General features: G+C 58.6%; 1 protein-coding gene across 1 annotated transcript; it reads left to right on the top strand.

Annotated features, from left to right (window-relative positions):
- Positions 1-12,569: 12,569 nt before the first annotated feature.
- Positions 12,570-25,844, top strand: GPR132 (G protein-coupled receptor 132). The gene is made up of 3 exons (XM_009006665.5): positions 12,570-12,620; positions 19,272-19,384; positions 23,010-25,844. Exons 2-3 carry the CDS (start codon positions 19,378-19,380, stop codon positions 24,107-24,109), a joined length of 1,107 nt encoding a protein of 368 aa, XP_009004913.1. The 5' UTR covers positions 12,570-12,620; positions 19,272-19,377; the 3' UTR covers positions 24,110-25,844.
- Positions 25,845-26,299: the final 455 nt, after the last annotated feature.

Genomic DNA, 26,299 nt, shown 5'->3' with positions numbered 1-26,299 from the left:
TCCAGGCCTCACCTCTCCTGGGGGTGGCTGTGCCTTGGGGATGTCGGATCCCCCAGTCCTCCTCTCCCGCGGACAGCCCCGAGCCCTCCTGCTCCCCTGCTCTCCGTCTCCTGGCCCAGCCTCCCCTGGCCCTTGGCCTTGCCCACTCTGCATCCCTCCTCCCCCTCCCTGCCTTGGCACTGGCTGTCCCCTCACCTGGGCTGCCCTGGCTTGCCTCAGTGGGCTCCACTCAAGCCCAGGCCCTCTGCAAAGCTTCCCGTCCTGCTCTAGGATTTCATCCTGGCCTGCATGCCCAGGGTAGTGACAGTGGCCTTTCTCCAGGGCCTGCTGATGGGAGGAGCCCCCTCCCAGGACTGAGGTCCTTGGAGTCAGAGAGCTCCCCCACCTCAGGAGCTGCCGTGGGTGGGACGTGCGGCAGGCCTGCAGGTCTGTCTGCCAGAAACCCCCAGTTCTGTGGGTCAGCCCCACTCCACTGGTCCTCCTCCATTAGTGACAGGTGAGGGGTCCCCCAGCCCAGGAGCCTGAGGTCCCTGACCCTGGGTTGTTAACCAGAATCCTGGCAGCTGAGCTTGGCTGGAGCCCCAACAGCTTGCAGAGGGAACCAAAATGTTTCTGGTGTGGGTGCTGAGTGTGACGTCAGCCAGGGTGCTTTCCACGTGGGGCTGCTGTCTCCCCGGGGCTGTCTGGGTCGATGTCCTGGCTCAGCTGCCAGCTTGGGCACTGCACCTTTCAGGCCTTCCCCGAGCTGGATAACACTGGCAGGGACGCAAAGGCAGCCCCTCTATCACATGGGCTCCTGGTGCTGGCAGCCTCCCAGCCACCCTCCCAGCCACCAGCTCTGCCGTGGGGGCGTCAGGAGCAATGATTCTGAAACAGGACTGCCCCTCGCCCTCTCCTGGCTGCCTGAAGGCTGCCAGGGCTTCGTGTCCAGACACCTGGGGCAGGAAACGTCTCTGTGGTGGCAGGAGGGCTGCCCTGCGTGTTGCAGGACAATTGGTCTCCACCCACTAGAAGCCAGTGGGACCTCTCCCTAATGTGACGTCCAAAGATGTCTCCAGAGACCTAAGTGTCCCCTCTGTGGAACGGGGACACTGGGCCCCGTCACTGGCACAGGCAGGGGAAGCGCCTGTGGGGAGCCACTGGGCCGAGCTCTCCCGAGAGGGTTTCTGTGCTGAGCTCGTGCTGGCCTGGATGGCGGCGGGACAGCAGCTGCCCTTCTGCTGAGTCCCAGGAGGACCTGTGGGGAGCAGCCTGCCCTGCCGCCCCACCCCTGTTCCTGCCTCCACCCTGAGGTCTGGGGGTGGCCCTTGTCTTGGGCCCTTCCTGTCTCAAGGCACCATTAGGGCAAAACAAGCAGTTCCTAAAATCGACTGAGAATAGGCCCCAAGAGCTTGGCGTGGGCTGTGGGGTAGAAGGGAGGCTCTGGGGAGCTCTGGGCAGCGTCAGTGTGGAGGAGGCCCAGGGCCGGGAGGAGGGTAGGTACCCCACCTGTGGCGACACTGTGGGCCCCCCACTGGAGCCGCACCCAGCAGAAGAGCTATGCCTGGGCAGATGCCCCTGGGGTGTGGTGGGACAGTCAGCAGACTCCCTGGCCCCACCGAGCCACGGCAGCTAGCTGTGCCCCACTCCTTTCTGAGTCCTGGATGTGGCACCGTTGGCCTCAACTGGCTCCTGGCCTTCAGCGAGTGTCACAGGGACTGTTCAACTGGGGTCTGCCTGCTGCTGCTCCCCTGCCAGGGAGGAAAAAGGATGGAGGCCAGGGATGGCCAGGGGCAGGAGCAGATGCAGGGTGAGTGGATGTGCCCAAGGGCCAGCTCCACAGGGGGCAGAGGGCAGCCAGGCTCCAGTCAGGTCCCTGGGGAAGTACACTCTGAACGGGGACAGCCCCCCACGCTGTGAAGGGCAATGAGAAGGACACAGCCACCACCAGCCCCAGCCCCAGCCCTTCCTTGGGGCCCAGGGAAGGCTGTCTGAGGAGGGTGAGCTTTGGGGCTGGGGCCCTGAGCTGCAGGTGGAGGGGTATACTCTGCGATTAAGGAGAATTTTCAGGGGCCAGCTCTGGGGTTCAGGGGGCCACATGACACCAAAGTGTCACCCCCACACTGAGGGTGGACCCCCAAACCTTGGTGTCCCACAGCTGCAGGGTCTTCCTCCCCACTAGTTCCTAGAGAGGAGAGCTGGGAATGACAGCCCCAGAGACGGGACAGCCAAAGCCCAGCTCCAGGAAGCCCCCCAGGGCCTGCTTCGATCTCCCCTGGACCCTCCAGGTAACAGATGGGCTCTTGGAGCACTCCTGCCAGCCTAGAGCTCAAGACCACAGGGGAAAACCCCCTCCACCTGGGAGCTCCCGGGGGCATCAGGCCCAGACCTCAGCTGAACCCAGAGCCAAGCAGAAAGGGCAAGAGCATGACAAGCACATCCCAGGGAGGCCGTGGACGCGTGGTCACCGCGGGTGCCGAGGCTGCTAGAGGAAATGGGGAGGTTATGGGGAGGCGGGGGTGCCGGTGGGGGGCAGGCTCTGGGGCCCGGCTGGACACAGGGACCCAGATTCACCTGGCCAGGCCTGGGCAGCCCGGAAGAGGAGCTGTGGGGTCCAGCCCTGCAGGGGTCTGTGAGCCCCTCCCTGCTGGCGCAGACACAGAGGTAGAGGGAAGAGGGTTTGGGCCCGGGCTCCACTGCCAGCCGAAGCACGGGGTCCGGTGGTGGCCCGAGGGCCTGGACGCTCTGACTGAATCATGAGCACAAAGCGAGTGGGATGAGGTCATGGGGGTCAGTGACAGGGTCGGGAAAACCCCGTATCCTGGAGATTTTTTCGTGCTTGTCAAGAAACAGCAAGGTCGTTGGGATTTATGTTACGTTACTAACTCTCATCTTCTAAGAAAAAGAGGAACCGGGTGCAGAAGCGGAACTTGAACGTAGCCGTGGAGCGTGACCGCCGAGGCACAGCCGCACAGAGACACTAAGCCCCCGGTGTCTGCGGGCCTCCCTGACAGCCCCCAGGCCTCCCTCGAAAACCTGGAAGGGTGGAGTTTTCTCCTCATTCCCTCGAGGAAGGAGACGCCTGCTTCCCCGGCTGGCTAAACAGGGGGCCTTCCCAGCGCTGGCACTGCCGCACGGCTGAGGTCCCCCAGCGGCCCTTATGCGGGTGTGACAGAGGCTTAGAGCAGCCTGCCTTAGGGTCACCTCTTTTCCGATGCCACTTCAGTCCCATGCTTCTTAAGCTGAGACTTATTAGTAAGATGAAAGATTCTGAGCTTATCTAGATGTATATAGTTATGATTACATATGAATAGCTGTGTGATTACATATGAATATACATCTATAGAAATAGTTCTATAACCATAATTCATTTCTAATTCTACGTTTATATGAGAACGTATTGAGGCTTCAGACCCTTGCCTCGGCTCCTGTGGGGGCTCCCCCCAACACAAGGAGCCACTCGGCCCAGCGTGGGCCCCAGAGCCTGATGGGCCAGAGTCTCGTCCTGGGACTGTTTCAGAAATCAAGGCTGGACTGCGGGCCAGGTCTCCCAGCCTGAGGGGAGAGCAGGGAGCTGAGAGGCCAGAGGGGCTGGGGGCTGGCTCCCACCCACAACGGCCCCAGGCTGCCCTCGGCTGCCAGCTCAGGGCCTTGGCTGCTGGGCCCGGCTCACCTTGCTCCGCCTGGCTGTAGCCACCATGCCTCATAGGGTGCCCTGCAGCCCCCTCTTGACGCTGGCAAACCCTGGAGCAGCTCTGCACTTGGACAGGGTCCATGGTTTACCGCCAGGGATTTGGCTTGTCCGCACCCTCCTGCCTCTCAGAAGCCCCTTTTTCTGCTCCCAGCGGTCCCACCCTAGCCGCCGTTCCAAAGCTCCTGTCTCCAGGGATGCTCCCAGCCCCCCTCCAGCAGATGACCTTTCTGGAAACACCCTTGGGCTGAGCCTCCATCCGCTTCACTGGGGTAACCAACAACAGAGAGCTCCCAAGGACCCCAGGAAAAGGCAGATTGTGAGGGGGAAACCGAGGCCCGAAGCATCCGGCAACTTGCCCAGATCCCACGGGCAGGGAGCAGGAGCTGGGAATTGGGCTCATTCCTTCATCTGGCAACTGTCCACTTGGGACAGAGGAGGCAGCGACACGGCCTCCTTCTTGGAGCCGGGGAGTGGGGGGTGTGAGGGGACCACAGGGGAAGACCCCCAGCTCCCCATGGGCCTGCCTGTGGGGGCACTTCCTACAGGAAGCGGGTGCTCTGATGAGACCCAAAGGGTAAATGAGAGACCTGAATGGGGCCGAAGCCGACCTGATCTCGCTGGTGCCAGAGCAGGGCAGTGCCCTGCCCGAACCTTTGCATTCTGGCACCCTCACCATACCTTTCTGTTACCCCCCTTCTCTCCTTCTGAGAAGGCTGTCCCACCCCAACCGCACACCGTTCTCATTGAGGTGAAAAGGCTGCCTCCCTGACCCCCGCTGCCCAGGGCAGTCACCCACACCCCGACTCTGGGCCATCTGCTCTTCTCGTGGTTCCTACAGTCTGTGTCCTGTGTGGCACCTCAAGTGTCCCTGCCTGCCCCAGAGAAAGCCACTCGTTGGGCTCAGAGCCCCCTGACACAGACACCTCAGGGGGCTTCAAGGGTCCAGGATGCTTCCTGGAGTCACGGCTCTGCCAAGCTTCCCCGAGTTGAGTTGGTCAGGGAGCTGGCATCCTGCCCACGTTGGGGTGTTGACAGGGTCCCCCAGCAGCCCTTGGCACCTGCTGTTAATCCTCATGCCTTCTCTCAGACCCCTACTGAAATGCAACAGACAGACGTGACCACCAATCCTCAGGGCACAGTCCACAGACAGTTCCTAACACACCTGTGTGCCCAGTGCGTGACGAAGGCACAGACGTCACCCGGAACCGTGTGGTGCCTTCTCCAGAAGTGTCCGCTGCATGTGGGAAGTTTCTGAGCTGAGCGATAAAGTTGTTTGCCATCTTCATTTCCCTAGGCAAGACTCCTCGGGAGAGCAAGTGATGTGGGCGGAGACAGGGAGTGCCACGCCATGTGGATGACGCTCTGGTGTTCACACCAATCCTGGGTGCAAGGCTTGATGTGGTGGGTTTTCCCGGGGTTCCCCTGGGGAGGAAACGCCTTCACAACGAACCGCATCCCACCTCCCACTGGGGGCTCCTCCTCCTCCATCTCCCTCTCCTCCTTCTTCTCCTGGTATGACGTCATAAGACATATATTCGGTCTCTGACCCCGTTCCTGACACAGGTCTCCTAGTCCCTTAGACTCGCTGAGGCAATGGGAGCATCTTTTGTTCCAATGAGGCAGCTCTTGCCGGGCTCCTGGTAGCTTGCTGGTCACCAGAAGACCAACCCACAATGAGAAGCTTGACATTCTCAGCCTCACCCCCATGCTCTGGGGAAGGGACGGGCTGGAGACCAAGCCTCTGTGATGGAGCCTCCGTGAAAAGCCAGAACAGCGGGCATGGTGGCTGACACCCGTAATCTCAGCACTTGGGAGGCGAGGGTGGACAGATCATGAGGTCAAGAGATCGAGATCATCCTCGCCAGCATGGTGAAACCCCGTCTGCACTAAAAATACCAAAACTATCTGGGCGTGGTGGTAGGTGCCTGTAGTCCCAGCTACTCAGGAGGCTGAGGCAGGCGAATCGCTTGTACCCTGCAGACAGAGGTTGCAGTGAGCCGAGATTGCACCGCTGTACTCCAGCCTGGCATCAGAGTGAGACTGTCTCAAAAAAAAAAAAAAAAGAACAATGGGTTTCCGAGAGTGTCTGGGCCGGCGGGTGGTGCCCAGAGGGCATGGGAGCTGCACACGCCATCTCCACACCTTGCCCTGGGCATCTCCGCTGCCTGAGTTGTCTCCTTGAGTAATAAGCCAGAAGTGGCCGGGCACAGTGGCTCATTCCTGTAATCTCAGCACTTTGGGAGGCCAAGGCGGACAGATTGCTTGAGTTCAGGGGTTCAAGACCAACCTGGGCAACATAGCCAGATCATCTCTACAAAAAATACAAAAATTAGCTGAGTGTCTTGGCTCGTGCCAAGTAGTCCCAGCTGCTTGGGAGGCTGGGGTGAGAGGCTTGCATGAGCCCAGAAGGCGGAGAGGTTGCAGTAAGCTAAGGCTGCACCACTGCCCTCCAGTCTGGGTGACAGCACCAGGCCCTGTCTCCAAATGTAAAATTTTAAAAAATGTATAATATAAAATATTCTGCTGAGGGAGAGCATGAAAAGCCACTAGGAGGAAGCAAACAGTCGTTCCAGTCTCTGGGAGCTGTTCTAGCACCTGATGGACCCTGCGGAGAGGGTCACCGGGCCTTGCATTTGTCATAGCCAAGGTACCCGCCCCACATGCCTGGCGTCTGAAGTCAGGGCAGTCACGGGCAACCGGGCCCTTATCCTCACCCCGAAGTGAAGTGCCAGAGGCATTGTGAGTTACAGTCTAGTGGAAAAACTATTTCCCCCATACACCCAGCTTCTCTGGCCTCGGGCTGCACCTCCTTCTTCCGCGTTTAACGCCCCTGACCCTTTCCACATTTGGGGTGATTGAGTCCCTGGGCTTGGCCAGTGTGCACCTCACTCAGCTGCCAGGGACCTGACCTCGCTGGGTGGAAGAGAAGCTGGTGACGGCAGCACACGTCCCCGACACTGCACCCTCTCTTGCTGAGAAGAGCCCCCAGCATCAGCTGGTGCAGTGACATCAAAGACTACATTTCCCAGCCTCCCCTGCTGCCAGGCGTGGTCACATGGAAAGAGGGAAGATGGAGCCAGTGAACTGGGTGGGAATTCTGAGAAGTCTCCACACAGGGGTGGGGCCACGCTCTGCTCTCCTCTGCTCCGTCCTCATTCCTGGAACACAGATGTGAAAGCTGGAGCTCAGGTTGCCATCAGGGACCATGAGGCTGGGGGCTTCCCATGGCTGTGGATGCTGCCATGTCAGCCCTGAGGAAGAGAAAACTCTCGTGGGTTAGGTGGATTAGGCATGGTCGCCTGGAGTTTCTGGGGTCGCAGGCAGCCTCTCCTGGGCCTCACTAGGACACATTATGACTCTGTTGAAACTGCAACTCATGACTCACACTGAGGTATGCCCTGGTCAAGGAGTTTCAGAATTATCCAGTTCTTGGGTTGATGCTTCTAGAAAGCCCCTATCTTCTCTTCTCTCTCCAAAACTTCCCTGAAAACCCCTTCCCTGGCTGGAACCTGGGGCCTCTTGCCTTCTTACGAGAGTGGCTGTCCCCCACAGAAACCCCAGGGTACTTCTGCCTTTCTTCTTCCCGCTTGGCCTGCCATCCTGTCCCCACCCCCGGCTTGTATCACCAACACCCCCGGGTGGGGGAGTCCAGGACAGAGCCCTCCCCCAAGAGAGTGAGCAGGGAGTCAGAGAAGGCTGGGAACCCTTCTTCTGAGGGAAGGAATCACCATCAGAACAGAGGTCTCTGACGAGGCATGAATACAGACACACCTGACGGAGGGGGGCTCCGTGCCTGGAAACTGACATGGCACAGGATTTGCCCCATAATTGTCAGCACAGAGGCAGAGTGGACCACTTGTCAAATCTGGGACAATTGAGCATCAAGAATAATGAATGATTAGGGGCCAGGTGTGATCTCAGAACTTTGGGAGGCTGAGGCAGGCAGATCACCTGAGACCAGCCTGACCAACATGGTGAAACCCCGTCTCTACCAAAAATACAGAAACTAGCCAGGTGTGGTGGCAAGTGCCTGTAATCCCAGCTCCTTGGGAGGCTGAGGCAGGAGAATCGCTTGAGCCCAGGAGGTGGAGGTTGCAGTGAGCTGAGATTGCACCATTGCACTCCAGCCTGGGTGACGGAGAGAGATGCCATCTCAAAATAATAATAGCAATAATTGTGACTAGGTGTGACAGAAGCACATTGAAGACCTAAACTTCCGTGAATCCCACACGCCCCTGTTTTACAGCAGAATGATTTGCAGCAGCCAGGAGACGTCCACCCATCAACACAGGAATGGCTAAACAGACACGCAGGGATGTCATTTAGCCTTAAAAAGGAAGGAAATTCTGACACGGGCTGCAACAGGAATGAGCCTCGAGGACATCACACTAAGTAGAACAAGCCAGACATCAGGACCGAGCATGTGTGATCGCGCTTCTCACGAGGAAAACTGAGTAGCCGCATTTGTAGAGACAGGAGGTGAAAGGGCGGCTGCGGGCTGGGCGCAGGGAGGAGTGGGAAGTGACTGTATCGAGGACAGGTTCCATTTTGCACTGTGAGACGTTTCAGAAGACAGACGGTGGGGTGGCCGTGCGGCAGGTGAAGGTGCCCGTACACTTAGAAATGGCTAAGATGGTAATTTTTAGGGTGTGTCGGTTTTGCAATAAAATAAATATTGAAGAGTGCTTAGTAATCGAGAGAGAAATAAATAAATCTGAATCCTGCTCACCACTGCAGGGGCCACGTGCTTCTGTTAGGAGCCAACGCAGTCCCCCGGGGATGAGGGGAAGCTCTTGGAAAACTGCCCCTTAGCACATCTAAGGAAGCAGCTGGTGGAGTGGGATTTGAGTGGGTGGGCAGGCTCCAGACAGGCTGACCAGGGTGCCAGGGGACCCCACTCAGGCCTCCCACGCTGAGCACCCGCGCCCTCCGAGGAACAGCCGGACTGATGCCATGTGGGCCTCCTGGCATGGGGTGACATCTGCAGAGGTCCCCAGTCAGACAGGCTGCCCTGAGCCTCACCAATGCTTTCAAACCCACTTCCTCGGCGTCTCGGCCCACTTTCTGTTAGAATACTTCAGACTGGGAAGCTCACAGTGGAAAGACACCTTTCCCATCTGTTTTAGAAGCCGGGAGTTTTCCGTGAGGCCACAGTCCTTGCATCCTATTGGATGAGGGCCCACCCTCCTGACCTCATTAACAGAATGACCTAGAAGGCCATCCGGAAACACTCTCATTGTGGATTCCACTTTTAACATGTGAACTTCTGGGGCACAGGTTCACACCACAGCCCCAGGTACAGGAAACAGGAGGCAGAGGCAAGACTCAGCCAAGCAAATCCAGCGGGGGACAGTTACAGACAACTGCCAGGTGGCTTCAACGGCCAATCCTGTGGGTTAAAGAAGGCGGGCACCAGCCGGGCACGGTGGCTCACGCCTGTAATCCCAGTATTTTGGGAGGCTGAGGTGGGTGGATCACCTGAGGTCAGGAGTTTGAGACCAGCCTGCCCAACATGGTGAAACCCCATCTCTACTGAAAATACAAAAATTAGCCGGGCGTGGGATGTGCGCCTGTGATCCCAGCTGCTCAGGAGGCTGAGGCAGGAGAATCGCTTGAACCCAGGAGGTGGAGGTTGCAGTGAGCCAAGATCACGCCACTTCACTCTAGCCTGGCGACAGAGCAAAACTCAGTCTCAAAAAAAAAAGAGGAAAAAAAAAGGGTAGGCACCCCTCTGACAGAAAGAGACTTAAAGACTTAAGGAAATGATGCTTTCTTTCTAAATACAGTTTCACAGGCACCTCCTCTGGCCAAGCTCTGCCCAGAGCTGAAAGTGGACACAGCGGCCCCAACCTCCCTGGGTCCCTGAGTCAAACAAGAAGGACCCCCAGGGCGGGAGTGACAACATGACCTTTGGGTCCTAGCACCTCCTGTGCCCACCTGGCCCCACCCTGTCTGTCTGCCCTGTTGCCCAGGAGCTTCGCTATGGCTGAGACTCTTGGGCAGCTCAAATGCCACCTCTGTGCCAGCCTGGATGGGGGCCTAGGACCCCACAGCTCTGTCTGTTGCTCTGCCCTCGCCTCCCCTCCACTCCAGCTCTGCCCAGTGGGGTCCTGGCCTGGCCAGTTGCCTCCATAATGGAGACCTGCCCAGAGCGATGCAGGCATGGTGTACGGTGGCTCCCTCCAGGGTCACCTCGGTGCTGGACGTGTGCTGATCCTGTGCTGGGCAGCCTGCATCTGTCTTGGTGCCCTGTCTTGGCAAGGGCACACCACCCTGAGCAATAGGCTTAGATGTGCCTGGGACCCCACATCAAGCCGTGTTCACTCCCTGTCACCTGCCTGTTACCGGAGGTGCATTTGGGGATTCCTGCCCCAGCCCCCACCGCTCCCCGAGCCTGGCTGCCTGCTCCCCACATCACCCATTCTCCACACATTCACCCTTGCCTAGGGCCCTGGACAGACCTTGGCAGGCTTCCAGAGCTGGCTGCTCAGGGTTGTTCGTGCCAGGCAAGAGCAAGGCCCCGTGTCCGCCCGGGAGCCCGGGAGGTGGAGCAGCCTTGCTGGCCCGATGCCCAGGGCTCTTCCGGGGTTCCCTTGCCCCATCCTCCCAGGTCCTTCCAGCTTTGCCCCCTGACATGTCCTGCTCTGACCTCCCCTCCTTTATTCCTGGCCTCGTGTCCCCGGGTCCAGGCCTTCGCAGACCGACTGGACAAGTTGGCAAGCAACCACTGACTCTGGCTTCTGGAAGGAGAGGTCCAGACGGGCCAGGACGATGGCTGCTGAAGCCCTGGACATCAGGGCAGTTTCTGCTGCACACAGCAGGGGTGAAGCTGCCGCCATGTCTGCAGCTGGGCCCTCACCACTGCCGTGCCTGGGCCGCAGGGAGTGTTATTGAGCCTGACTCAGCCCTGGGATGTTCTGGTGATTTCCTGTCTGAAACTTGCTCTCTTGCTGGGAGGGGTTCTCTGGGTATGAATCGCTTTGCCGGGGTCAGGGCAGGGAGAGCCAGCTCTGTGACAGGCTTCTCAGAGAAAACACCTTAGGTGCCGCAAAGCCCGGGGCGGACCCCACTGGTCCTGGAGGCCCTGTGGGACTCGGCAGGGCCGGTCCACACCCACTAGGCTCCCAGTGTTTGTACTCCCAGGCTCCTGCCCACCCCCCACCCCAGCCTGATTCTCCCCGTAGCAGAGGCAGGGGAGCCCATACATGACCGCCAACCCCCAGCTCATACCCACAGCTCCTGCCACACAAGGGGCCCAACTTTCCTTTCCCAGACCCCAGTGAAGGCCCCAAGAAGGGGATCCAGCTGACCTCATTTGAATCAGCTATTCCCGGACAGCCTAGCAAAGGCCAGAAGGCACGGAGGGTGACAATGACCTGAGCTGGGTCCGGGGGTCACTCCTGGACCCCTCAGCTGGGGGTGCAGAGGAGCCCTGGGGAGCATGACAGACCACCCAGAGGGGCGCAGGGAAGGGCAGGTCCCGGGGGCTGCTGGGGCCACCGACAGGAACCAACAGCTGTCCCTGGCCATCACCCTCGCTGGCCAATGTGCGCTCTGCCTGTTGCTGCTCCAAGGGTGGGGCTGTCCTGGCCCAAAGACCTGGGAGGCCAGTGGCCCCAGGAGCAGTGGCCTGTGGGAGGCGTGTTTGCACCAGATCCCCACAGGATCACAGCCCCCCAGGCCAGCGTTTCTGGAAAGCCAAGGTGGTCCCTGCTCTGAGACCTGCACCTCTCCGCTGGGGTGGGGCGAGCCCAGCTTTCGAGGGACTCCACTGCCACACAAGCAAAGCCTCCGAAATCGCTGTGCAGAGGCAGCCTCCAGCCACACGGTCTGCAGCAGGGGCAGCTGTGATCCACGTGGCTGGGGGAAGGTTTGGCTGGGGGCTCAGCCTCCACCCGGCTCTCCTGCCTGAGCCCACCCAAACAGCATCGTGAGGTCTTAGCTCAGTGAGTCCCTGCTGCAGTGCTGGGCATTGTCACTTGGAGACATTTGTGGGCCCAGCTCCTTCCCCCAGCCTGGCGCTGCCCCCATTGCTGAAAGAACCTGGGTTGGACGGGAGTGGGCACCCAGGGAGTCTCTGCCCTAAAACCCAGAAGCAGCCTGGGGGTGACTGGGGCTGTGGGTGCTGTCCACAGTCAGGTGTCATCTTTCAAGGACATCAGGCCCATCAGGGCCAGGAGTACCACAGTGAGGGAGACTGTCCCAGGTGCCCCACCTGCTACCCTCCAGTTCCCACAGGCCCCTCGCAGAGAAGGCCACCCGCAGGGCCCTGGGCAGGCCAGCCTCGGTTCTGGATGAAGGAGGGCTTGGGGTAGGGCTGGGCAGGAATGTGGAGCGTGTGTCAACTGCTCTTCCCACAAGGCCCTGCCCCAGGGAGAGGGAGGCGGGGAGGGGAGGTCGCTGGTGTGCAGGGTCTGTGCCTGGCCTTCCGGGACATGCAGGTACCATCCTGGTCCTGGGCTGCAGTGAGCACACTCCGCCACTCCACTTCTGGTGCCCCAGACAGGTGGGAGGACATAGCCTCTGGGAAGCCACCTGCTCTGTGCCTGCCTGCCCTGAGAGCCGGCAGCACCAGGCTGAGCTGCAGAGGAGCTGGATTTGTCTTTCCAGGACCCCGCGTGCTGTGTGTCCTGCCATGACTATCTGGGGACACAAAGGTCCCCGCCCCTGCCTGGGAGCTCCTGAGTGAGTGGAGCCCACTATAAGCATGTTTTTTTTCAAGAGAGGTGGGTCTGGGGTTTCCTGCCACTCCCGCCCCAGGAAGGTGACGAGACCACACTATAATCATCAGCAAGACACCCCAGCCCTGGTTGGCCAACCCCAAGCTCAGCCCTGTTTGTGGTTAGGGGAGTTCTAGAGAGAACATAGTTGGACCCCTGCTACTTCCTGAAACCTCAGTGAGGACTGCAGGGAGGGCACGAGGCCAGCCGTGCAGGCGGGACCTTGGGTAAGTCACTGGGCTCTGCGCGCTGGGGCGGGAGCCTGTGGGGCCAGGCCCTGGGATGGGGCTGGGGGCTGGGAGCAGGGGATGGGCAGCAGGGGACCTGAAGGCAAAGGTGATTTGTTGGTACAGATGGAGGCTTTGTTGAGGGTTCTCAATCTGGGGTCTTCCCAAGAGAGAACTGAGGACCCCCAGTGACCACAGGTGTGGTGGGGCCGGAGGAATTGGGGGGCCAGGACAATGGTTTCCATTAAATCTTTGTGGCTGCCACCTTCCCCAAGACTTGCTTCTGGAAAAGGCTTGCCTTGGCTACTGGTTCGGACGGTGGTGAGTCAGGGGACAGGACTTTGTCCCTGAAACTTCTCCTTGGCCACTTGCTTCCGTGACTGCTGGGGGCATTGAGGCGCCGGGCTTCTCTCTGGGGACTGTGCTGCTTTTGGGGTTACATGGAGGGAGAAGCAGGGTGTCGGGGGCTGTGCCGGGGTGAGGGGCAGTTAGTCTAGACGTGTGGCAAGATCCTGGGGCTGGGCAGGTCACAGGCCTCCAGGGCGGCGTCATGCGCACCCGGCACAGTGTCTGTGTGCGGGTTGGGGGGGCCGTACATTCTGTCGAGTGCAGGATGTGCAGTTATACCAGGGGCTGAGACTAACGCTGAAGACTGGCCAGTCGGGCTGGGCACAAAATGACGTTTCAGGAGATTGGCCTGAGAGATGGGAGGGCAGAGAGTCTTGGAAGAAGACAGGATGGGGATGGGATAAGGTAAGGACTCAGAATGCCTGAAAGACTCACCTCACCAGCAATCTCTGAAGGGTACATTTAAAAAATCTATCAGACTGGGGCCGGGCGCGGTGGCTCATGCCTGTAATCCCAGCATTTGGGAGGCCAAGGCGGGTGGATCACTTGAGGTCAGGAGTTCAAGACCAGCATGGCCAACACGTTGAAACCCCATCTCTACTAAAAACAAAAAAATGAGCCGAGCATGGCGGCTTGTGCCTGTAGTCCCACCAGAAGAATTGCTGGAAACCAGGAGGCAGAGGGTGTAGTGAGATCGAGCCATTGGGCTCCAGCCTGGGCGACGAGAGCTAGACTCCATATCAAAGAAAACCAAAAGAATCTATCAAATTGGAGGAGCCGGGTGTTGGACCTGGTGACTCAGTAGCTCCCTCCCTGGGATTTGTCTCAAATGTGACGCAGAAACGAGGTCACAGGTTTGCCTGGCGCCAAAGCAGGTGGGAGTGAAAGATGGAAATGACCAGGAATGCCCAGCAACCGAGAAACAGCTTAGAAATTACAGGCAAACCCACAAGACAGACCTCAGCAGCCTTAGGAGCTGTTTGCAGCCAGCGGGTGGAATGAGGAACTGCTCCCTGCACATGGCGGGGGCCAGGGCTCCTTCTCCGTCCTTTTCTGTCTGTCTGAAAAGTTCCATAATAAAATGAAAGTGGTGGCACACACCTGTAATCCCAGCACTTTGGGAGGCTGAAGTGGGCAGATCGCTTGAGCCCAGGAGTTTGAGACCGGCCTGGGCAACATGGCAAACCCTGTTTCTACTAAAAATACAGAAAAAAAGAATTAGCCTGGCATGGTGGCACGCCTGGCATGGTGGCACCCCTGTCAAGTCCCAGCTACTCAGGAGGTTGAGGAAGGAGAATCGCTTGAACCTGGGAGGTAGAGGCTGCAGTGAGCTGAGATCGCAGCACAGCACTCCAGCCTGGGTGACAGAGCGAGACTCCATCTCAAAAAAGAAAGAAAAGGAAAGAAACAAAGAAAGAAGGAAGGAATGAACACAGGTTCACGGAGGAAGCACAGAAGTGTGTGCTGAGAGTGAGGCGAGGCAGGCTGGACACGGGAGAGAGAGCAGCGGAGGGCTGGCCTCAGGGGCTGCCAAGGTGTGGCTTGAAGACGAAGCTGGACCAGGACACAGTTGCCCAGCATGGAGGCTGGGAGATGGGGCTGTGGTTGTGTGCTGAGGGGAGGTGGAGGCAGGGCCAGGGCCAGCAGGGGCGGGAGATGCAGATGGGGCTCGGGTGGGTGGACGGGGTTGTCAGGCTGACCTGGGCCCACCCACACTGTGGTCTTGTGGCTGGAGTCATCTGAGGGACCTCGCCATGGCCATCGTGTCTGGCCACGCTGCCCTGAATCCAGTTGGAGTTGGATAGTGATGGGCCCTCAGCCTGTCATAGTCCCTCAGAGCAGACCAAGGACAGAGCCCCTGAGTCCACCAGGCCAGGCTGGCGTTGCTGGTGCTGTGGGCATGGTGGGCTGGGGCACCTTGCTGCTGATTGAGGAGAGGGAGGCTGCACGGAGGGCCATTCCCACAGGGCTTATTCCTCCCAACCATGCACTCTGCAGCTGAGAGGAGCCCCGCCAGTGGGCCCGACAGTTGGGGCGATGAGAAGAAGCCAACCCCATGCACAGCTGGAGGGCTCCTCCCACACCAGGAGGGTGGCACCTGCTTCCTGATGTGGGACAACACAGGAAGCCTCTGCTTGGCCTTGTCCCTCCACCTGAAGACCCAGCCCCGGGGAAGCCGAGAGAGGCCCCGGGCCCCACTGCACCCTCCCTGAGGAAGAGCAGTGCCTGAAGCGCAGGTGACCTGCTGTGCCCTGTGCCCCTTTCTGTGGAGGAAATAGCCCTGGCCACTGACTGGGATAGGCCAGGACATGGCAGCTGGCAGGTGGGGCCTCTGGGTTGGCTGGCAAGAGGACCCTGAGCCCCCATCCTGGGCTCGCTCACCTCGAAAAGAGGCAGAGGCTCCCAGAGGCAGCAGGAGTGACAGGTGCGGTGCCAGGGTGGTGGGCAGGAGTGACAGGTGCGGTGCCAGGGTGGTGGGCAGGAGTGACAGGTGCGGTGCCAGGGTGGTGGGCAGGAGTGACAGGTGCGGTGCCAGGGTGGTGGGCAGGAGTGACAGGTGCGGTGCCAGGGTGGTGGGCAGGAGTGACAGGTGCGGTGCCAGGGTGGTGGGCAGGAGTGACAGGTGCGGTGCCAGGGTGGTGAGCAGGTGCTGGCGGAACCCCGAACCCTGGTCCAGGAAGGCCCTTGAGGAGGATGGTGACGAAGCCTGGTGGTGGCTGGTGCAGGGGAACTGGGAGGTCCAGGTGGTGGTGAGGAGTGGGACCCGGTACAGGGGAACTGGGAGGTCCAGGTGGTGGTGAGGAGCGGGACCTGGTGCAGGACCCGCGTCCAGGTGGGAGGCTGGTGCCAGGGCTGCCCACCGCTCCCCGCCCCCCGCTTGTTCTCCTGCTGGGCCCACTGACTCTTTCCAGGTATCCTCTCCAGGCTGTAGGGCCCGAAGGTTAGGCGCGTGCCAGGATCTGGGCATTGGCAGCCCGGGCTGTGTGGACCACATGGGATGGGCTTGACAGGCAGGTGGCTCCGGAACCCACCCTGGGCCAGTCTCTGCTCTCAGCATATGGGCAGAGGGGCCTCGTTGTGAGAGACTGCCGGTCGCTGGGCCGGGAGGGGAGTGTGCGTTTTCAGCTCAGCCGTCACTTCCTTTGGTTTTGCAGAAGTGCTTGTGCCCAGGGTCGCTGGCTGGCATGGGGGAGGACTGGGCAGCCCAGCCCTGTACCAGCAAGAGCGTGTCCTCCCAGGTTTGGGAGGGTTTCCAGGACCCTTGGTCCAGTTACAGTGAGGGAGGCAGACTCCCTGGGAGCCCCTCCCTGGGCGGCTCAGCCGTTCTGATGGGGCCCAGGGGCCTCAGCGGGCTTACTCCTGCTCATTTGCGGGGAGAGGCCCTGCCTCGTGTTATTTAGAATTTGAAAGGCAGGGAAGGGCCGGAGCGGGTGAGGAGTGGGTGGTGAGGAGCGGGACCCAGTGCAGGACCCGCGTCCAGGTGGGAGGCTGGTGCCAGGGCTGCACAATTGGGGTAGACACCAGGGAGCAGGAGTGTGCAGGCCTCCAGGGCCGCTGCACGGGCTCGGCTGCTGAGGAGGGAAGCCCCCACAGCCCTGGGGCTCAGAGGGGCTGGACTGGTTCCAGGAGGCTCTGGCGTGCCCCAGCCCACTTGGCCCCTCCACCACTGGGGTCGGCCTTCCTTGGCCCTTCTGGTTCCAGCTCACTGCTTCCTCACCTACTGACCCCCTCTGTTTTGGGCATGACCAGAGAACCCTGTATCTCTTGCTGGGCCTTGGAGCTGGGCACAGCAACCAGAAGACACAGCCACATGGATCCTGACGAAGCAGCAGCTGGGAGGGCAGCGCCGGGCACACAGACCCCTGAGGGAGGGTCTGAAGACCCCTAGCGCCATCCCACCACCTCCACCCAGGGGGTCACCACACCACCTCCACCCAGGGGGCCACCACACCACCTCCACCCAGGGGGACACCCTGCCATCTCCACCCAGGGGGTCACCACACCACCTCCACCCAGGGGGACACCCTGCCATCTCCACCCAGGGGGCTGGCCCGAGACGCAGGGAGGAGTGGATACTGACTCCAGCCACTGGCAGGGTAGGGGCAGAATCAGGAGGCCCAGGGCCCCTCTGGCCACACTGCCTGTCCTGGGAGGGGACTGACTGCACTTACTGGCTTCCTGTGAGAGTCGCAGCTGACAGAGGGCAGCACCGGGCAGTGTGGAGTGGGGGATGGGCCTGGCACTAGGCAGGCAGGATTGGAGACAGTAAGGCAGCTGCCAGGCTCAGCCTCCATCCTTGCATGGGGTCCAGAAACAGCAGGGCGAGACCCTCAGGCTTTGCAGGGCTCTGGGCGAGGCATAAACACATCTGAGGGTTTAGGGCACTCGCCTCCCTGCAAACCCTCTTTGACTGCTCAGGATGGTGCCTGTTTTCTAGGCACCTCAGGTTAGGGAATGAAGCAGAGGGACAGGCCCCTGGGTGCCCTGAGCCATCTGCTGGCCACCCCCATGTCTCCTCCTCCAACCCCTCATGCCGTGGGTGACACAGCTTCCAGGCCAGGTGCACACTATACCTTGGGTAGTTACTTCACCAGGAAAAATTCCTAGAAGGGGTTTAGCCGGGTCAAAAGTTAAAGCATGAAGATTTTCGGAAACATGCCTCCACGCTTTGCCGCAAGCCGCTCACGCCCCATCAGTCCCGTAGGACACTCGCCTTCGCTCACACACTGTGAATTTAAAAGTTCTTTCTTTTTGCCAACATGGTAGGCCAAAAAGATTTTAAAGGACTGCCTTTCGGATGTTCGTGTTTGCATTTCCTTGATTAGAAGTGGAGTTGAGCATTTTTCACATTTTAGAATTTTTTTTTTTGAGACGGAGTCTCTCTGTCGCCCAGGCTGGAGTGTAACAGCGAAATCTCAGCTCACTGCAACCTCCGCCTCCTGGACTCAAGCGATCCTCCCACCTCAGCCTCCCGAGTAGCTGGGACTACATGTGTGTGCCATCGTGCCTGTTTATATTTTTGTGGATATGGGGTGTCACTATATTGCCCAGGCCGGTCTTGAACTCCTGGACTCAAGCGATCCTCCCACCTCAGCCTCTCAGAGTGCTGGGATGTACAGGTGTGAGTTACCATAACCAGCCTTTAGGGCTATTTTTATGTCTTCTGTGAAAGCTCATCAGCTTTCTTTTCTCTCCCAGCACTTTCAGAGGCCAAGATGGGCAGATCACCAGGTCAGGAGATCAAGACCATCCTGGCCAACATGATGAAACCCCATCTCTACTGAAAACACAAAAATTAGCTGGGCATGGTGGCACATGCCTGTAATCCCAGCTCCTTCGGAGGCTGAGGCAGGAGAATCACTTGAACCAGGGAGTCGGAGGTTGCAGTGAGCTGAGATCGCACCACTGCACTTTAGCCTGGCAACAGAGCAAGACTTTATCTCAAAAAAAAAGATATAGCGGACACACAAGAATCGTACATAGGACAGGTGCAGTGGCTCACGCCTGTAATCCCAGCACTTTGGGAGGCCGAGGTGGATAGATCATTTGAGATCAGGAGTTCAAGACCAGCCTGGCCAACATGATGAAACCCTGTCTCTATTAAAAATACAAAAATTGGCCAGGCACAGTGGCTCACGCCTGTAATCCCAGCACTTTGGGAAGGTGGATCACCTGAGGCCAAAAGTTCGAGACCAGCCTGGCCAATGTGGTAAAACCCCATCTCTAGTAAAAATGCAAAAACTAGCTGGGTGTGGTGGTGTGTGCCTGTGATCTCAGCTACTTGGGAGGCTGAGGCAGGAGAATCGCTTGAAGCCAGGAGGCGGACTTTGCACTGAGCCGAGATCGAGCCATTGTACTCCAGCCTGAGCAACAGAGAGCAACTCCGTCTTTAAAAAAATATGAAAATTCGCTGGGCATGGTGGCGGGTGCCTGTAGTCCCAGCTACTCGGCAGGCTGGGGCAGGAGAATCACTTGAATCCGGGAGGCAGAGGTTGCAGTGAGCTGAGATTGCGCCACTGCACTCCAGCCTGGGCAACACAGCAAGACTCCGTCTCAACAACAACAACAACGAAAAGAATCGCACAAAGTCATGGTGTGTGACGTGACGTTCTGGCGCCTGCTGGCTTGGAGCCTTGCCTCTGTTTCCCCTGTGGGATGCAATGGCACATCCTTACCTTTAAAAAACACCTGCAAATCAACGAGGCACTTAGTCAATCAGGAAATACTAGCCGTTTTGTCAATGAATTAATTTGTGGTTTCATCTGATTTCCCTAAAGCAATCTCAACCTACTGTTTCTCCAGGTCCTTTTAAGCTCTCAGAGTGAACGTCGTGGTAGGACCGACAAGACGCATGACATGCACTTAGGAAGCTTATTTTAGAGCCAGACTGAGATCGGAACCAGCACGTATGTCAGGTGAGAGAGCCTTCTCCGACTTCGAACGTGTAAGAAGTTTTCTAGGAAGCAGGTTGTCTCATAATTCAAAAATTAACACATAAAAACAGATGATCAAGATAAAAACTGGCACAGCAATAATAAATGTAGAGGCGCTCCATGGAGCAATGGACTGATCTCATAATTCTTTCTCGAGGTTCTAGGAAGCCGGCAACAGAAATGAGGGCATAATTGGTGGCTCCTGGGAGGGTGGCACAGCACCGAGTCAGAGCTGTCCCACAGGAGCCCTGCACGGTCCGGGCCATGAGGAGCTGACCGCCACCTCTCCCCATCCATGTGTCCCCTGGTACTGTTGCCCCTACTTCTGACCCACCAAGAAGATGCTCTTCCCGGGAGGTCACTCGTGGGTGTGGGGCAGTGGAGGACAGCCTCCTCACCAGATGGGCCACAGACAGCAAAGACCTGGTGTCCAGAGGTGAATGTCCCAAGGCTTCGTGAGGCCTGGAGCAGGGGGCGTGGGACTGAGGGGCACTGAGGCCCTGACTGAGACCACACAGGTGACAGTGTGTGGGGTCGGGGAGGCACCACAGCGGCTCTGTGTGGGCTAAGGCTGGGAGGGGCCCCTCTGGCCACCCTGGTCTTGCCGGGGTCTCCCCTTGTGTTTTGGATTCTGGAACGCTCTACCTCCCAGGGCGTGCGACTGTCCTGATGGACACAAGGCGTGTGGGGGGCGGAAACTGCCTCTGAGCTCAGGACTCACACAGCAAGGCTGGGGCACTGGTTTGATGGGAAAAGGGCGGTTTGGGTGAAGAACAGTGTGTGCAGACACAGGTGTTGGGCCTCCCACCCCCACCCGAGAACTGTCTCCACTGCCCCCCGCCACAGCCCCCTGTCTTGAGTGAAGTGGTGACAACTGGATGTGAGGCAGCTCAGTCACACCCACCCTCTACCCTTCCCAGGGAGAAGGGTGAGCCAGGGGCAGGCCACTCACACCCAGAGAAACCAGACAGGGGCAGGGAGGCTGTGGGGAGACGGAAGCCCTGCACACTGGGGCAGAAGATGGGGCAGCCCGGCCACCGTGGGGGACAGCGAGGGGCGCCCCAGATGAGACGGAACTGCTGTGAGACCCAGCAATTCCAGCTCTGGGTCTGACCCAGGAGAACGGAAAGCAGTGACGTGAACGGACCCCGTCGTGTTCCTAACAGTGTAATTCCCAGCAGCTCAGCTAAGGTGCAGAGGCAGCCCAGCGTCCATGGGCAGGGCAATGACAAGCAGAACACGGCACATGCCAGGTTTGGAGGATGTTCAGGGGAAGGCCACGATGGAATATAGCGATTTTTATACTTTTGGTGAGACCCCGGAAGGAACACTGAATGCAATGGAATGCCAGCCTGCCTTTGAAAGGAAGGGCAATCCTGGCACACGCCGAGACACGAGGGAGCTTGAGGACACCGTGGCAATGGAGCCAGTGAGACACGGAGGGGCAGGCCAAGGACATGCACAGATGCCCACGCACGTGGGGAGCTGGCAGGGAGCCCAGCACACAGACACAAAGTGGAGTGGAGGCTGGGTGGCGGGGAGCACATGTGGAGTTAGTGCTTCCTGGGGGCAGGTGAGAAGGTTCATTCATTCGGGAAGATGAGAAAGTTAGGAAGCCGGTGATAGGCACCGATGGTGGATGTGCTGATCAGAAATGGTTACAACGGTACATCCTTGTTATGTGTATTTTACCACAATTTTTCAATTTTTTTTCCTTGAGATTGAGTCTCGCTCTGTCACCCAGGCTGGACCAAGAGGTCAAGCACGATCTTGGCTCCTTATAGGTTCCGCCTCCCAGGTTCAAGCGATTCTCCTGCCTCAGCCTCCTGAGTAGCTGGGATTACAGGCACGCACCACCACGCCTGGCTAATTTTTGTATTTTCAGTAGAGATGGGGTTTCTCCATGTTGGTCAGGCTGATCTCAAACTCCTGACCTCAGGCAATCTGCCCGCCTCAGCCTCCCAAAGTGCTGGGATAACAGGCATGAGCCACCGAATTTCTTAAATGGACAAAAACAAGTGACCAGGCTGAGGCAGGAGAATCCCTTGAACCCGGGAGGCAAAGGTTGCAGTGAGCTGAGATTGCACCACTGCATGCCAGCCTGGGCATCAACAGCGAGAGACTCCATCTCAAAAAAAACAAGTGAGCAGCACAATGGGGGCTCAGGGCCGGCTGTGTTCGGGGTGACTTGCCCCATTGTGCTGGAGGCCAACAGGCCCTCAAGCCCCCGAGAGAGGTCAAAGGACCTACAACATCCTCCTGTGGAAGGTTCCTGAGGCCAGGAGGCTGGACAGGGCTGGGACCCTCGCCCCGTGCCAGGGCACAGCCGAAGTTTTCCCCTGGAGCTGCTGTAGCCAGAGAAGTGCGGAGACGCACCGAGCATCCCCTGGGCGCCAAGGGCAGGTCTGTCCACTGCTGCCTGCTGACCTGGAGGTGAGGGTTCCGTGGTCTGTAACCAGAGAGGCACAGAAGCATGAACACAGCCGGCTTGTGGAGCCGGGACACCAGAGCGTGAGGTCACACCCTGCATGACCCGCCAGCAGCCCCCGGCTGGAGGGGATGAGTCTCTGACCCCGGAGAGCTGTGACTGGGGCAGTTGCTGAGATTGCTTTGGTGTCCTTTCCTTTTGCCCTCTCGCATATTTAAGGACCTTTGTGATTACTTCAGGACCACCAGATGGTCCAGAATAATCTCTGTATTTGACTGTCAGCTAGTTAGCACTCTTCATTCAACTCGCCGCCTCAGCTCCCCTGTGCCACGTAACCTATGATCTTTACATGTCCCAGGGATTAGTTTTCAGACGTCTTCTGGGTGGGGTCATTATTCTGCCTACCACGGCGAGGAGGAGTATCACCTGACACAGTGAGAAGAGGGTCAGCCCACAGGAGGACAGAGCCATGTATGAACAACAGCCTCGAATCCATAAGGCAAGCACTGGGAGATTACCAGGAGGAGCGGACAGACCCGCCATCCCCACAGGGGCTTTTAATGATCTTTGTTAGTCATTGACAGTTCACACAGGCAAAGAAAGATGTAGGGAGACTAGAGGTTAGGATAGGGAAGTGCCCACCTTTGGGGCCAGGCGGGCAGTGGTGGCAACTCGGGAACAGCACTGGAGCGGGGTAGCAGCAGTGCCTAGCAGACTGCTTAGAAGGGCACTCACAGCAATCACAGGAGAAACATTCTTTTCAAACACACAGGCAACAGAGTCTCACTCTGTCACCCAGGCTGGAGTGCCGTGGCATGATCTCAGCTCACTGCAACCTCTGCCTCCTGGGTTCAGACAATTCTCTTGCCTCCGCCACCTGAGTAGCTGGGACCACAGGCACAATATCACACCCAGCTAATTTTTGGTGTTTTAGTAGGGACGGGGTTTCACCATGTTGGCCAGGGTGGTTTTGATCTCAACCTCGTAATCCGCTTGCCTCGTCCTCCCAAAGTGCTGGGATTATAGGCATGAGCCACCGCGCCCGTCCTGGAAGTGTTTTAAACACCCGCGCGCGTCTAGTCTGAGTGGCCATGAAGCTTCTGCCCTTTCCTCCCACAGTAAGGTCTCTCCTCGTGGTTTCCAGGGACTCCCGTCCTCACTCTCGTCTCTGTCCCACAGGAAACGCCACCCCAGTGACCACCCTGTGGACTTCCGTGGGCCTCGCCACCAAGACCTGCAGCAACGTGTCGTTTGAGGAGAGCAGGCTGGTCCTCGTCGTGGTGTACAGCGCCGTGTGCGTGCTGGGGCTGCCGGCCAACTTCCTGACCGCGTGGCTAGCGCTGCTGCAGGTGCTTCAGGGCAACGTGCTGGCGGTCTACCTGCTCTGCCTGTCGCTCTGCGAGCTGCTGTACGCCGGCACGCTGCCGCTCTGGGTCGTCTACATCCACAACGAGCACCGCTGGACCCTGGGCCTGCTGGCCTGCAAGGCGACCGCCTACGTCTTCTTCTGCAACATCTATGTCAGCATCTTCTTCCTGTGCTGCATCTCCTGCGACCGCTTCGTGGCCGTGGTGTATGCGCTGGAGAGTCGGGGCCACCGCCGCCAGAGGACCGCCATCCTCATCTCCGCGTGCATCTTTATTCTCGTGGGGGTCGTTCACTACCCGGTGTTTGAGGCAGAAGACAAGGAAACGTGCTTCGACATGCTGCAGATAGACAGCAGGATCGCCGGGTACTACTACGCCAGGTTCACCGCTGGCTTCGCCATCCCGCTGTCCATCATTGCCTTCACCAATCACCGGATCTTCAGGAGCATCAAGCTGAGCGTGGGTCTGAGCGCCGCCCAGAAGGCCAAGGTGAAGCACTCAGCCATCGCGGTGGTGGTCATCTTCCTGGTCTGCTTCGCCCCGTACCACCTGATTCTCCTCGTCAAAGCTGCCGCCTTTTCCTACTACAGAGGAGACAGGAGCTCCATGTGCGCCTTGGAGGAGAGGTTGTACACAGCGTCCGTGGTGTTTCTCTGCCTGTCCACCGTCAACAGCGTGGCTGACCCCATCATCTACGTGCTGGCCACAGAACATTCCCGCCAAGAAGTGTCCAGAATCCACACGGGGTGGAAACAGTGGTCCATGAGGACAGACGTCACCAGGCTGATCCACACCAGGGACACAGAGGAGCTGCAGTCGCCCGTGGCACTGGTAGACCACACCTTCTCTGGGCCTGTGCACCTTCCGGGGTCACCATGCTCCCCCAAGAGGCTGATGGAGGAGTCCTGCTGAGCCCACTGTGTGGCGCAGAGGCTGGCAGGCTGGGGGTCCTGGGGCCAGCAATGTGGCTCCTGTCCACTGAGCCCTCCAGCCACAGTGCCCGTGTCCCCTCTGGAAGACAAACTCCCAACTTCTCATTTCTGAAGCCACTCCCTCAGTGACCCCTGGCCCTGGGCTTTCCCATGTGGAAGGTGGCTGCATGCCAAGGGCACAGCGATGCCTCCAGGCTGCCGGGAGCCCAGAGAGCATGTGGCAGACAGTGGGGCCTCTTCATCAGCAGCCCACCTGGCTCGCTCCCTCAGCTGTGGGCAGGCAGCAGGGCTGCTGGCAGAGATACCCAGTGGCTGCCCTGTTCACATCAGTGCTGATGACTTTATTTTCTGGGCATTTCTGCAAGTGTTGCCCGGATGCAGTGGCACACATGGGCCCTCCAAGCTCCTGCCTCAGAATGCCAGTGGGCAGCATGCCAGGGGTCACCCAGCACCATGGCAGCACCCAGTAGGGCATAGGGCAGCCCCCACCTCCAAGGGGGCAGAAGCCCTTGTCTGGGGTTGGGTCTGTGCTGAGCCGGAAGGTCCTTGGGGGCTGTGGAGCAGCGTGGCCAGCTGTTCTGGTTCCCAGAGGGCAGCCCAGGTGTCCTCCATGGGGGACCCCAAATATCCACATCCAGAACACCAGGTGGCAGGATAGGCGTGACACAGCCATGGCAGAGCCAAGGGGTGCCAGAGTCCCCAGCTGCATCCTCGGGGAGAATGCAGGTGTCTGCACCAGGTGGGGTCCACGCCCCTAGCGCCTCACTGAGGCGGGACGCAGCAGCTGGCCTGCTTGTCTGACAGAGAAAGCCAGCTCCCTGTACCCTTGGGGCCAAGTCAGATCTGGTTCTGCCCTGACAGGCCCTGACTAGGCCGGGTCACAGTGATAACCTGGTTTCTCCATCTGTAAAATGGGGCCAATGACACCGACCTCGCAGGGCCACCATTGGGGTTCATCTTCCTCCCTGCACTCAGTGTACTGAGCCAGCCGGTGCTGCACCTGGACGGGGAGCCCAGCGCCCAGTACAGCGCAGGGGCTTCCAGCGTGGCTGCGCGGGGCGGTGAGGCTGAGCTGCACTTTCATTCTATAAGGCAGCTGTGCAGACGTTCTTCCTTTTTTAAAAAAAATAATATTTATTTTGTTAGAGACAGGGCCTTGCTCTGTTGCTCTGTTGCCTGGGCTGGAGTACAGTGGCCCCATCATAGCCCACTGCAGCCTCAAACTCGTGGACTCAAGCAATCCTCCCACCTCAGCCTCCTGAATCGCCGGGACTACAGGCGTGCACCACCACACACCCAGCCAAAATCACCGTCTTTCTTAAGAGTCATCAGAAAAATACCACATGGAAAAAACCTTGTCTCTTTTTTTGGTATTAAAAAAAAACAGCTGGGCACGGTGGCTCACGCCTGTCATCCCAGCACTTTGGGAGGCCGAGGTGAGCGGATCACAAGGTCAAGAGACGGAGACCATCCCGGCCAACATGGTGAAACCCCGTCTCTACTAAAAATACAAAAATTAGCCGGGCGTGGTGATGTGCACTTGTAGTCCCAGCTACTCGGGAGGCTGAGGCGGAAGAATCACTTGAACCCGGGAGGCAGAGGTTGCAGTGAGCTGAGATGGAGCCACTGCACTCCAGCCTGGCGACAGAGTGAGACTCTGTCTCAAAAAAAATTAAAATAGATAAATAAAGAAAAAAGAAAGAATTCAATTTAAACTTTGAGTGAACGTTTTCCCTGCTGTAGAGGAGGGTGCCCCTCGACTCTCATAAGAACAGTTGTGACCAGGGACTTGAAAAGTTGGGGCTGAGGTTTTGGACCATTGAGGCATTCAGGATGCCTCAATTCATCTGAGGCAGGAGAATTGCTTGAACTCGGGAGGTGGAGGTTGCAGTGAGCCAAGATCGAACCATTGCACTCCAGCCTGGGCAGCAAGAGCAAATTCCGTCTCAACATCTGCAACAACAAAATGGTTCTCTCACAGCTCTGAAGGCCAGAGTCCACTTTCTCATCTTTTGTTGCCACAAATAACAGCTTCATTCCCATCGTTCCCAGGCCAGATCCCAGCCTGCAGACTGGGTGCCCTCTTCCCATGCCAGATCCCAGCCTGCAGACTGGGCGCCCTCTTCCCATGCCAGATCCCAGCCTGCAGACTGGGCGCCCTCTTCCCATG

Source organism: Callithrix jacchus, chromosome 8, assembly GCF_049354715.1.
Source record: "Callithrix jacchus isolate 240 chromosome 8, calJac240_pri, whole genome shotgun sequence".
NCBI lineage: Eukaryota > Metazoa > Chordata > Mammalia > Primates > Cebidae > Callithrix > Callithrix jacchus.
This window is presented reverse-complemented; position numbering and strand designations above follow the sequence as displayed.